Below are 13,087 nucleotides of genomic sequence, written 5' to 3' on the forward strand. Positions count from 1 at the left end.
TCAGAATTCACAGAAATGGAGTTCTTCATAAGAAGTCTGATCGACCTGTAACAATCACAGCCAAGTTGACTGACCGTAACAAAAAAGACGAAATTCTAAATGCGCAAAAAAGTAAAAAAATTGCAAGAGTCTCCCTTCCATTTTATATCACTCCCCAGCGGCAGCCTCCCGCACTTGTATCCGCAAGAAACAAACTCTTTGACAAATCAGACTCACTTAAAAAACAAAACATCTCTGTCAAGATATCTAGAAATAGCATTGTTCTGCCAAACGGATCCAAATATAGTGAGGAGGTACCATTACTTTCCAATGCAGCTGTTCTGAAAATTGATCAGACCGAGAGTGAGCAACTGGATGACATCGTCACGATGAACACCGAACCCATACAAAAGAATGGATCGGAATTCTACGCAACTGGAACCAAAGTTGGGTCTGTAAACCAGGCCCAAAATTTCTACAAAAAAGTCTGCATTGATCCATATGTCGCCAGTGTAGACAGTAGAATACTCATCTACCGTTTCATGGAACAAGGGAAATTAATTGAAAACTATCATGACGATGGCGAGCATGGAGCGGGTCGTCGTTTACTCAAATACATGCGAGAAAATCAAATCATGGACGTTGCCATAGTCGTTACGAGGTGGATGGGGGAGCACATTGGGCCTCAGCGCTTTACCATCATGGAGGGTCTTGTCAACGAGGTCGCCAACCTGATCCTTGAGTAAAACATTCTACATTCCGTAAAAGTGTTAAAGTGAACATCTTTTTAATATAAACTTTTGCTTTCACGCAACCGTTTATTATTACGGAAATAAGAATGCCGCCTGAAGCTTCAGTATATTATAATCCGTAACCGGAATTATAAACTCTGTATTGACATATTTTGTAATTAGCATTCAGGTGGCATATCCGATGTAAACTTATAAATTGTAAATAACCAAACACCTAAGTACTCTCTCTTAACGATGCACAGATCTCTATATCTAATCAGTATGCACTCTCTATCTACTCTCCCTATCAATCTATTCTTACTTTCTAGTTGTGAACATGAGGACGACTCAACAAGACATACAGCTAAGGTAAAATATTCTCATCGTTATATTCCACCCTAAATGTCTGAGCTTAAAATAATATCAGCAAATTGTCAGGGTCTGCATAATTTTAAGAAAAGGAAAGATGTTTTACAATACTATAAACAATTAGAATGTAATATTTTATGCTTACAAGATACTCACTTTACTATTGATATGGAAACAGACATACGTAATGAATGGGGATACGATGTTTATTTTAATTCATTTACCTCTCAGTCTAGAGGTATAGCAATATTTATAAATAATAATTTTGAGCACAAAGTCCATAATACAGTAAATGACAATTCTGGTAATTTCCTTGCCCTTGATATTGAATTGAGTAATATACGTGTAAGTTTAGCGGTTATATATGGCCCTAATGAAGATAATCCTGGTTTTTATAACATGGTATCAGAAGCTATAAATAATTTTAAGAATGATAATATCATTTTAGTTGGGGATTTTAATCTTGTATTAAACCCAGACAAAGACTATCACAACTATAAGCATATCAATAATGCCAAAGCTAGGGACAAACTGTTGGAAATAAACTCTCACCACAACCTATCAGATATATTCAGAGAACTTCACCCTGAAAAACTAAGATATACATGGCGCAAACCTCGCCCATTCAAACAGGCACGTTTAGATTTTTTTTTGGTTTCAAATTCTCTACTAAATATGGTACAAGAAAGTGATATTTTATCAAGTTACAAGTCTGACCATTCTCCAGTTTTATTAACTCTCAAAATTGGAAACTTTACTCATGGAAAAGGTCTATGGAAATTTAATAATTCCTTGTTGCATGATTCAGATTACATTAAAACCATTAATACCATAATCATGCAAATCAAAGAAAATTATGCATTGCCCGTATATAGTAGAAATGGCATTTCCACTATATCTGACTCTGAAATACAATTTACAATTAATGATCAGCTTTTCCTTGAAACTCTTTTAATGGAAATTAGGGGCAAAACCATATCTTATTCAAGCTTTATAAAAAAAAGAAATAATGAAAAAGAAAAAAAAATAGTAACAGAAATGAATAGATTAGAAGAAAACTATGAACAAAATATAGGTCTGATTAATGAAAAAAAAAAGGAATTGGAAAATTTAAGAAATCATAGGCTTATAGGCAGTATGGTGAGATCTAGAGCTAAATGGGCAGATGAAGGAGAAAAACCTACAAATTATTTTCTGAATTTAGAAAATCGACATTATACAAATAAAATAATACCAAAACTAATAATAGAGGAAGAGAATTTGAAAGAAATAACAAACCAAAGGGAAATTTTGAATGAAATTGAAAGTTTTTATAAGAATTTATATAATAAAAATGATGAAAACTTTGACTATAATCTAAATGAAATTTTAACAAACATTGAAATAAAAACACTTAATAATAAACAAAGAGACTCCTTAGAAGGTGAAATTTCCTTTAAAGAAGCTACAACAGTGGTGAAAAATATGGCAAATAATAAGAGTCCAGGTAGTGATGGATTTACAACAGAATTCTATAAAGTTTTTTGGAACAAGATAGGACATTTCGTGGTTCGATCTCTAAATTATGGGTACAAAGTTCGGGAACTCTCAGTCACACAGAAACAAGGAATTATTACCTGTATCCCAAAAGTTGGTAAAAGTAAATTTTTTTTAAAAAATTGGAGACCAATAACACTATTAAACGTTGCTTATAAAATAGGTTCTGGATGTATTGCTCAGAGAATTAAAAATATGCTTGATACTATTATTAGTCCCGATCAAACAGGTTTCATACCAGGGAGATATATTGGTGAAAATACTAGACTGATATATGATCTTATGCAATATACAGAGGAAAATGACATCCCTGGTGTATTGTTAATGATTGATTTTGAAAAAGCCTTTGATACTGTTTCCTGGAAATTTATTCACAAATGTTTAGATTTTTTAAACTTTGGAGTATCCATTCAATCTTGGATATCTACTTTTCAATGTAATATAGAATCATCGGTCACACAAGCTGGATATCTTTCAAAATTTTTCAAACCTAGCAGAGGATGTCGCCAAGGCGACCCGATCTCTCCTTATTTATTCCTACTGTGTGCAGAAATTTTGGCCTATAAGATAAAAAGTAATAAGAATATACAAGGAATAGTAATAGATGATACTGAATATCTTATATCTCAATATGCTGACGACACTGTACTAATTTTAAATGGCTCAGAAAAATCCCTCAAAACAACTATTGATGAATTGAATAATTTTAATACAATCTCTGGACTCAAGATTAATTTATCGAAAACACAATTAGTCTGGATAGGCAGCAAAAAATATTCTACTGAAAAATTATGTCATGAAATGAATTTTCATTGGACAACACAATTTAAATTACTAGGCATCCAATTTGACGTAGATCTAGCAAATATTCCAAAACTCAATTATGATAAAAAGTTAGTTAAAATTAAAGAAATCATCAATCAGTGGAACAAAAGACATACAACTCCTATTGGTAGGATTACTTTGATCAAATCTCTTATTATATCACAAATGAATCATTTGTTTATTTCACTTCCAACACCATCAAATAAATTTATTAAAGACTTAAATGAAATATTGTTTAATTTTCTTTGGAAATCTAAGGTGGACAAAATAAAAAGAAAACAAATTACACAAGAATACTCAGATGGTGGTCTCAAAATGATTGAAATAAATAATTACATCCAAAGTCTAAAGTCATCCTGGATCAGAAGATTGATAAATAGCCCAAATTCAAAATGGAATATATTATTAAATAAATCAATTAATACGGACATAGTGCTGAAGACTGGGACAGAGTTCATATCCTGTATATTAACTAATTTAGTTAGAAACTCCTTTTGGAAGGATACATTTATTGCTTTTAAAAATATACAAGATAGAATGAAATTACTTACATGGCATGAATTTATTACACAACCCATATGGTACAATAAGAATATTACAATGGGGGGGAAATCAATTTTCTTTATTGATTGGTTCAATAAGAATATTGTTTATATCAATGATTTGCTGGATGAAAATGGGTCCTTTTTAAGTTTACAAGACCTTCAAAGTAAGTTTGATGTCAAGTCAAACTTCCTTACTTATCTTGGTTTACAAAAATCTATTTTAACTAGTTTACATTATCATGGAATCTCAAAAGAAGATGATAACCCAAGGCCTTTTATACCTTTCCACATTAAATTATTTTGCTCACCTCGAAAAGGATCTAAGATTATGTATAATATTCTAAACATGGAAAATGTCACATCTTTCAATAAATCAAAATGGGGATTATTTTTTATGTTGTCAGACTTACAGTGGAAAACCATATACCAGTTACCTTTTGTCAACATTAAAAGTACCAAATTACAATGGCTGCAATTTAGAATTAATCACCACATTCTAACAACTAATAAATATCTATTTAAAATAGGAAAGGAATGTAGTAAGTTGTGTAACTTTTGTAAACAACATGATGAAACAATTTTTCATGTACTATGGGAGTGTCCTAATGTTCAAGAACTCTTTCAGCAATTTTTTGAATTCTGTCAATCAAAGAGAATTACAATCCAAAGAGATCCTTTAATTTTTATATTCGGGCTACACTCTGACCCTATTTCTACAGACATTTATTCTATCTTCTTGGTTATGAAATCCTATATCTATAGGAAAAGATGTCTTAATGAAGCACTAACAATTCATGAATTACTTATAGATATTAAAACACATATATCAACTCTAAGATATATAGCTATCCGAAATTGCAGATTAGATGATTTTTATAAGAGATGGGAAACTTGGCTTTTTCTTCTTAATAGACTTCACTAAACAATTATAGCAGACTCTGACTATATAGAGATGATATAAAACTATAAATCAAGTACTTACTCATGTTCAACAACCAATTCTCTCTCTCTCTCTCTCTCTCTCTTCTCTCTCTCTCTCTCTCTCTCTCTCTCTCTCTCAAGGAAAAATTTTGTTTTGAAGTAAATTTTCTCAAAGCTGTTATCACTTTATTGTATACAAATGCATTTGATTGTTCAACTTCAAATAAAAAAAAAAAAAAAAAAAAAAAAAAAAAAAAAAAAAAAAAAAAAAAGAAGATATATTCCTACAATTTGACAACACTAATTATTTTCATTTTTATCGATTTGAATTGTGTTTCATCTATACTACTATATTGAAATAACAGACTCGGATGTTTGGGCTTTAATACCGAGAAATCGAAAGAGTACTGTCTTTTGTTTTATATATTTTAAATTTCATTGGTACTTGAAGATTGCCAATTTGTTTTCTTTTTTTTTCTAAATCAAGCTTCGCTAATTAATAATCAATGAAAATTCCTTTAAAGAATCCGGAAACATCTGAGTTTTTTGGATTTTACAAACTTGCGAATGCGCATTACCTTTATGCTAAATCACGGGAGGCTCTTTGGTTTATGTTTTCACAATATCACATTTACATGGATAAACTCAAAAACGTTAATACAAATATATAAAAATTTTCATTGAAATTTTGTCATATATTCTGTTTATCAAAGGAAATATGGAAGATAACTCTACCTCAGTGCATTTAATATGAAAAGTCGCGAGAGTTCAGAATGTCAACATGGTGTGTAACTTCGAAGCCAGTAAAAAACGTTGGTGAAAAAGTGTATAATTCTTTATTAATATGAATTAATTTTTAGATGAAAGGTGTTTTCAGCTTATGAATAATTTAACTGTTATTTTCAATGCAGCTTCATTAATTTTCCTCCAAAATCGTTTCGGAGCGATTCTGCAATTTTTTGCTACATTACGGGTATATGGGAGCAAAGACGTACATTGTAAATAACATATATTGGCAAGTCCGCCATTAGCATGTTTTGTTGTTGAAAATTGTTACGGGACCAACCTTACTTTGAGAACTACATTTTAGTAAACTGAGATTATGGTCATACCAAAAGTATATTGTTTTAATGAAAAGTGTGCATAGGTTTTAAACATTTTGAAAATACGAATATAGTCTGCCCCAATTAATTATGCAGCACATTTGGACGATTTTTTATAAAAATACTCATACCTGGGAAAGAAGTGCATTTGAAATAGTTGAAAGGGATAATTTTCACGATAATTTCATTGACACATTATCATCTTTCACTCGGAAAAATTCACAGGAACGAAACAAGGTTCCTTACGGAGATTTATAATGGGGAATGTTTACATCTTAAAGTTTTCTCCATTCGGAATACAGTCGGAATACATCGCGCAATTTTACAACGTTATCATCCGGACTTACTGCAATACAAAATCCCCGTAGACATCACATTTTTGGGAGTTGATGATGATGAACACCTTGAAAATAGTCAGATGTTAAATAATACGAACAATTTAGATATTTTTTGCAGTTGTATGTATTCATACACCAGAGATCAATATAGTCTCGTTCAACCATCGGCTGTCTCCGTAAATCTCCGACAGGCAGAGAGTCATTATATATTTAGAGGTCGCGTCATCAAGCTATCACGTGACCTGGTGTACACATCTGATTGAACGAGACTAGAGTTCATTATTGCTTGGATCCATACAATTTTTGGAATATTTCGATTACTTCTACATAGTTTGATGGAATCAATTCTAGCTTTAATTATAACACAACACAATTCATACGGGGTTTTCTCGAAATTCTTGTCGGAAAAGTCAAAGAATTCATATCATAAAAATATGCGAAACTCAATCACAGGTTATAAACTACTTGCCAAGCAAAGTAACATATCGTTGATTTTAAAATGAATAATAATCGATATAATCAACTCCCGTCAGTACTTCAGTACTTTGATTTAGCATTGTATTAAAACCTGATAAGCTAACAGGGGCGTTTCGACTAAGAAATCTTGGAAATTTTTCATATTTTCGAATGAGCATCGTTTGAACCCTGTGGTATTTATAACTATCATGTAATTATGCAAAATGTAAATCCAGTATATCTTGGGACAGACTATAATATATAGAAAATATATTGGCCAGCTATAAAATATCGGCGAAATCTCGGACGACAGGTGGCCGACTGCCTCCTACAACTCCTCTTTTAATATTGTTTATGTGACATAAACTCATTAAAAAAATAATATTTTGAATATGTTGGTAATAGGTTTTAGCTGTTTATATTTCGATGTAATTGTCAATTAGAAAGATATACTGATTTAAACTGGGATCTCTCTACAAAAGGGGCCGCAAGATTTCGCGAGATTTCGATCAGTTGCCAATAAAAAAAATATACGTTGTGTCGATGTATCTATTTCGTAAATGTCCGATATCATTACAATGGCAACCCTTGCACGCACGGGTCAAAGTCTAGTTTTATTTAAAAATCATCAAAAAAGACGGAAGCAATAATTTGGGACGGACAATAATTGGCTCACTAGAGCCAAAGGCTGAAGTGGGCTTTTCTGATCAAGATTTGTCCGTTGCCTGTCGATGTTGTCGTTGTCGTTGTTGTTGTAAACATTTCTCATTTTAATCCTTTTCTTCACAGGATATTTCAACTGAAATTTGCAAAAAGCATTACTTGGTAATAGGGATTCGAGTTTGTTCAAATGAAGGGCCACGCCCTCTTTAAAGCAGAGAAAATTTAGAATTATTGAAAAAAAAAATTGATATTTTCCAAAAATCTTTTCAAAAACGATTTGACAAGAAAAGCTCGAAGTTGTGTGGAAGCATCCTCTGGTAGTGTAGATTTAAATTTATTCAAATCATGGCCCTAAAGGGGGGGGGGGGTGGGTTCACAATGGAGAGATCAAGTTTTAAACAGAAAATATATCAGGAATATGTAAAAAAAAAAAAAAAAAAAATCCTTGAAAATCTGCTTCTCAAAAACTAGTAGGCAAGAAATGCTCAAATTCGTGTAGGTCTAAGTATTCTCAGGAACTGTTGATTCACGTTTGTTCATATCTTTGTCCCTGGGGGTAGGGTGGAGCCACAATGGGGAATCAAGATTTACATATATTTTTTTTATCTTCTTTTTAAAAACTATTTCAAAAGAAAAGCTCGAATTTGTGCGGAAGCATTAAGAGGGGGGGGGGGGGGTTGGGGGGGGGGGGTAGGATAAAGCCACAATTTTTAATTGGAATATACAGCAAACATCTTTAGAAAACGTTTTCTTAGCGTTTTGGCCAGAAAAGCTTAAACTTTTATGGAAGCATCCCCAGATAGTGTAAATTTAAGTGTGTTCAAATCGTGATCCAGGGGTATGGTTGGGCCAATTTTTTTTTAATTTTTTTGTTTTCTTTGGGGGGGGGGGTTAATTTTTACATAGGAAAATATAGAGAAAAGTCTTTTAAAATCTTCTTGAAAGCATTCAGTTAAAAAAGGCTGAAAGTTGCGGGAAAGCACAGATTGTGCAGATTAAAGTTTATTATAAGATTAAAGGGCCACAAAAGGGGGAGGCGTTTTTTTTCTAAAGGAATAAAGATAAATCTAAAATAGCAAAGGGGTTTGGTAATATGTGGATAAAAATCGGCAGATTTTTAAAAAAGTTTTGTGTTAGGTCTACTGTACTTAATTGTCAAGATATTTTTTGTTTCATGCTGTCAGTTCATTTAATCAGAGTTAATGCTAGTGTTGCTCAGTTGAGCAATGTTGCCCCTTGGTCTCTTGTATTACTCATAATTTGCTAGAGGTATGAAGCCTTTAAACCTTCAGATAAATACTTACAGCTATACGTCAGATTTAAAGAATAAATGTTAAAAACAATATCCAGGCTTGCTTGTTAGTCCCCTACCGGTTTTCACCGGAGGGGACTATAGCTTTCCTCTGCGTCCGTCAGTCCGACCGTCCGTCCGTCCGTCCGTCAGTCTGTCCCATTTCAGTTTTTCACACTTTTTTTCTTTTTGCGTTTGAGGAATGATATGAAATTTGCTGATCAGCTTCAAAATGTCAAACTACAGATCAAGTTTACACTTTTGTAGCGTCTGGCATATTTTCAAGAAAATTATTTAATTTTTTATATTCCAATTTTTTAATGTTCGGGTTCGATATTCTGCATAACATTGTTTTCACAATTTCCACAAGAAATCATATTGACGCAAGCGTCAAATGGGCCGCCAAAATATAGTTGTATGCATCATCATTGGTTGGTTACATAAAAAAAAAATCACAAACCATAACGAGTTGGTTGTACTAATTTTAAGGGTAAATTTTAATATATTTTCAGCAACACGTTTTGATGTTAAACATTTTACTATTATTATTAAGAATCGTAAGCATTTCTAACGGTAATTGTATGATAATTGCAATAGTATGAATTAATAGAGAACACATTGATTTGTACATTATTCTAATACAACGTTCAACTCATCATTATTCTCTTGGATATTATGTATTTCAAACCATTTTGATATTTGTGTTGCATTGTATTGAATTAAACCTTAATGCATTAGTTTAAATGATTTCAAGGGACCTCATAATAAAATAAAAATGGATTATTTTAAAGGTACATGTGAGGTCATCTCATCCGGTAGAATCTGCACAATTTTAGAATTAAAAAATATGCCGGATTTGTTTCCTATTTCATTTGACGCAGCACAAAGAAATTTAAATATATCATCTATATAAACGTTCATGTCATTCAGGTCTTTAGTATTTCAGGTCTTTAGTATGTCCCTTATACCGATACATTATTTTGAAACGAATGAAAAACTCCGAAATTTTTCGAATATATTATAGTCTCGATGAAAAAAAAACGTCTCTAACATGACAGTCTATGAACTACTTTATATTTGCGAGTAAAACAAAAACATGTATAATTTTTTAAAAGGCATAAAACATTCATTTCTATATGCAAATTCACTTTTAGTTAATAAAAAGGCATAATATTACTTCCGTTAAAAAAAAAAAAACTATCCCGCAGAAACGCAGTGACAATATTTAAATGTATATCAAATAACGGACCGCCTTCTGGCGGCCCGTAAAAAACAGCAATATGCAATGCTCTCAGAATGCTTGTATTGTTTTTAGTTACATTAGAGGTCGTCCAAGCACGTGTCATGAATCAATCAAAGTACTGAGAGTACTGAAAGACGGGGTCTTGAAAGTTTGAATTTGTAATTGTCCTGGATTTCCAATATGCTTCCAAAATTTATGAGTTTGAATTAGTTGTTACAATCAATGTTAATTCGGCTTTTTTGCATTTGTCTGATACTTTGTCTAAATTTTACTCAATCCCGGCCTTCATATTTGTAGAAAATTGACACAACGGTAATCTACTATATTACATGTATATAAAATAAGACCCCAAAGAAAATTTTTAAAAATTACTAGTAACCGGGAAAATCAAACAATTATATCAAAGTAGATAATTTTAATCATTAGATTTATTCAATTTTGTTATCCAAGGGAAAATCCACAAGTCGGACAGTATCCGTAATAAAAGTTTTATGAAAACCCCGAAAACTCTTAACTGCTGAATTAACAAACAAAGTGAACATTTGTATACCGATAACAAAAACAGGCACCTGACGTTAGAAATATTTTTTTTTACAATAAGATTCCAAGAACTTTGACAATAAAAAGATTTGTCACGGTCGCCATTTTGATTTTTAAGACCGACTTATCTGATACGATTTTCTTCATTTGCAATTCATGCAAAATTAATAGGTAAAAATAAATCCGTTTGCCACTTACTACTTTTTTGTGTAAACTCGTGCATCACCTACACGAATTACGATACAACCGTTCCCTTAATTAAAAATCAAACTCCGAAAATCAGAGACATAAATAAGAGAGATTGTCAACCTCGCCGTTAGCGTGTAAATGTTACGGGACCAACCTTACTTTGAGAACTACAAGTGCAACAGCAATCTTGTACATAAGTCATTAAATTTGAACCTGATAGTGAACATGAACCTGTAAATGTTTTAAGCATGTTTTATTTATGAAATATTTACAAAAACTCTTTATTTAGTTTTTAAATTACTTTTTCAAAACTTATTGACTTTTCACAAAGTAATGGTAATGCATTACTTCACTCATGTAATGGTAATATAATGCATTACATCAAGAAAGTTAAGTAATGGTAATTCAATGCCCTAATTCATGAAGTAATGGTAATGTAATGCATTATTTTACAATGTAATTCACCCCAAGCCTGATTACAACTAAGCCGGAAAACATGAACATTAACATTTAACTTGGTTCTTCAATCGATAATATTGTATATATTATATGATGTATAAGTCTTCCAAAATGTATAATCTATTATAGATTATGCTTACAATGCATTGCTTAAAATTCATATTCAGTTCAATCAACTAAAGAGCCAACGAAAGAGAAGGCAAATTCAGACTTGTTTTTATTTTCTTTGTACAAAATTCCTTTAGAGACGAACAGCAGTTATACCGCAAGTAGACTGGAAGCCAATGAAACACATATTTAATTTGTAAAACATTTGTGTATAACCCGTCCCAATTTTAACTTCGGCTTGCGCATGAATCGAAGTTTGGCAGTATTCTGTTGAAAGATAGTCAAAATAAAATTTTATACAATTTTTCAAAAATGGCACATTGCGTTTGGGAACTTTAATTTCGATTCCATCATCAACCTTTTCTATTGATTAATGAGCTCGTGCACCAACTGAATCGTCAATGGCGCTGTGCATTCAGTTGCGTAACTCATTCCACATTTGAACCCGAGCAAAAATATTTTGATCAATAAAACTATTTGTTTCCAAATAGAACTTTGTTTATACACAGAGGACTTAAAAAGATTTATTGCGTGTTTTATGATACAAATTTACTGAAATGCTTGAAAACTTTCTGCACTATTTTCTTACGCTAGGACTCAATTCATGTGTTCTATGCGTGCCGTCCGGTTTGAGAATTCGGCTGTCAGTAAACCAATAGACGGGGTCATGTGACCCCGTCTAAAAATGGGGAGTAAAAATCGGAGGAATCTTGTATAAACTAAACGCGTGCATATCACCCACGTATTTAGTTTTTTATTAGGACAGCAACAGGTTTTTTTTTAAAGCTAACGTAACTGAAACTATCGGTAATTCCAGTAGCGCAAGATAGCAAAGTCGAAAGCTAAACCTCTATTATATTAAAACAGGAAGTAATATCTATATGACGGGTTGGCTGCACAGTTTAAAACGTATAAATAATGAAGGTGGTCTTACTGGAAAAAAAAACGTATCGATCTTCGAAATCAAAATACAAACGGCATAGGATCTATTAGATATTTTGATACCGAATTCTATTGTTTACGACTCAGTTATTAGATAGCAATGCAAATACAGTAAAAGAAGGAATGAAAAGTAAGAATATACACACGTGCATTTTAAGATATGCAATTAATTATATACTTATTATTACATAACTATACTTACACAAATGCATTCTCTTATGTAAAAAGCGAATCACAGAAACAGAAAAGAGACACTGAATTATGGGTTCAACTTAATAAGTAAGACATGGTTTTAAAGCCGATAATTTTTTATACAATTAATAACATTTTCATTATAAAGAATACAAAACTTATTGCCTGAAAATTATAGTGAATAAAAAAATTATAAAATTAATTCTATCGAAATATTTATGGGCACCCTAATGATCCCTTTAATGTTTATTAAAAGAATGTGTTCAAGACTTATTTTTGAAACTTTGCATGAATTGTGCACTTACCAAAGCAAAAATGCTCCAATAAAAATAGCGTTCCAAGAAGGAGAAGCATCATTGAATACAGACGATACATTTACATGTATTAAAACATGGGGAAATTCCGAAGAGGGGTCTCTGTTGTTAAGAATCAATATATAATAGAAGGTGCATGTATGTGCCAAAAATTAAATAGTTTAAAACGCACTGACGCACTTCCCTAATAGTATACAATCCACCGTTAAAAGAAGTACAGCGCTTTTAAAGGGCTTGTGTGTTGTTATACACGGACAGTTTCGGAAATTAAAACTCAACACAATTTATTACATCAGAAAGAAGCAAGCAAAACAAAACTGCAGCGATTCACGAAACAAAATCA

General features: G+C 31.9%; 1 protein-coding gene across 4 annotated transcripts in view; it reads right to left on the reverse strand.

Moving 5' to 3' along the window:
* The window catches only part of LOC105345552 (low-density lipoprotein receptor-related protein 4), a 34,349-nt gene extending 21,556 nt beyond the window's left edge, over positions 1–12,793 (reverse strand). For all 4 annotated transcript variants that reach the window (XM_066074390.1, XM_066074389.1, XM_066074391.1 and 1 more), the window contains exon 1: positions 12,736–12,793. In XM_066074390.1, the coding sequence (XP_065930462.1) occupies positions 12,736–12,787 (52 nt within the window). In that variant the 5' untranslated portion in view covers positions 12,788–12,793. The remainder of the gene's footprint in view (positions 1–12,735) is intronic.
* Positions 12,794–13,087: the final 294 nt, after the last annotated feature.

Source organism: Magallana gigas, chromosome 2 (assembly GCF_963853765.1).
Source record: "Magallana gigas chromosome 2, xbMagGiga1.1, whole genome shotgun sequence".
Taxonomy (NCBI): Eukaryota; Metazoa; Mollusca; class Bivalvia; order Ostreida; family Ostreidae; genus Magallana; species Magallana gigas.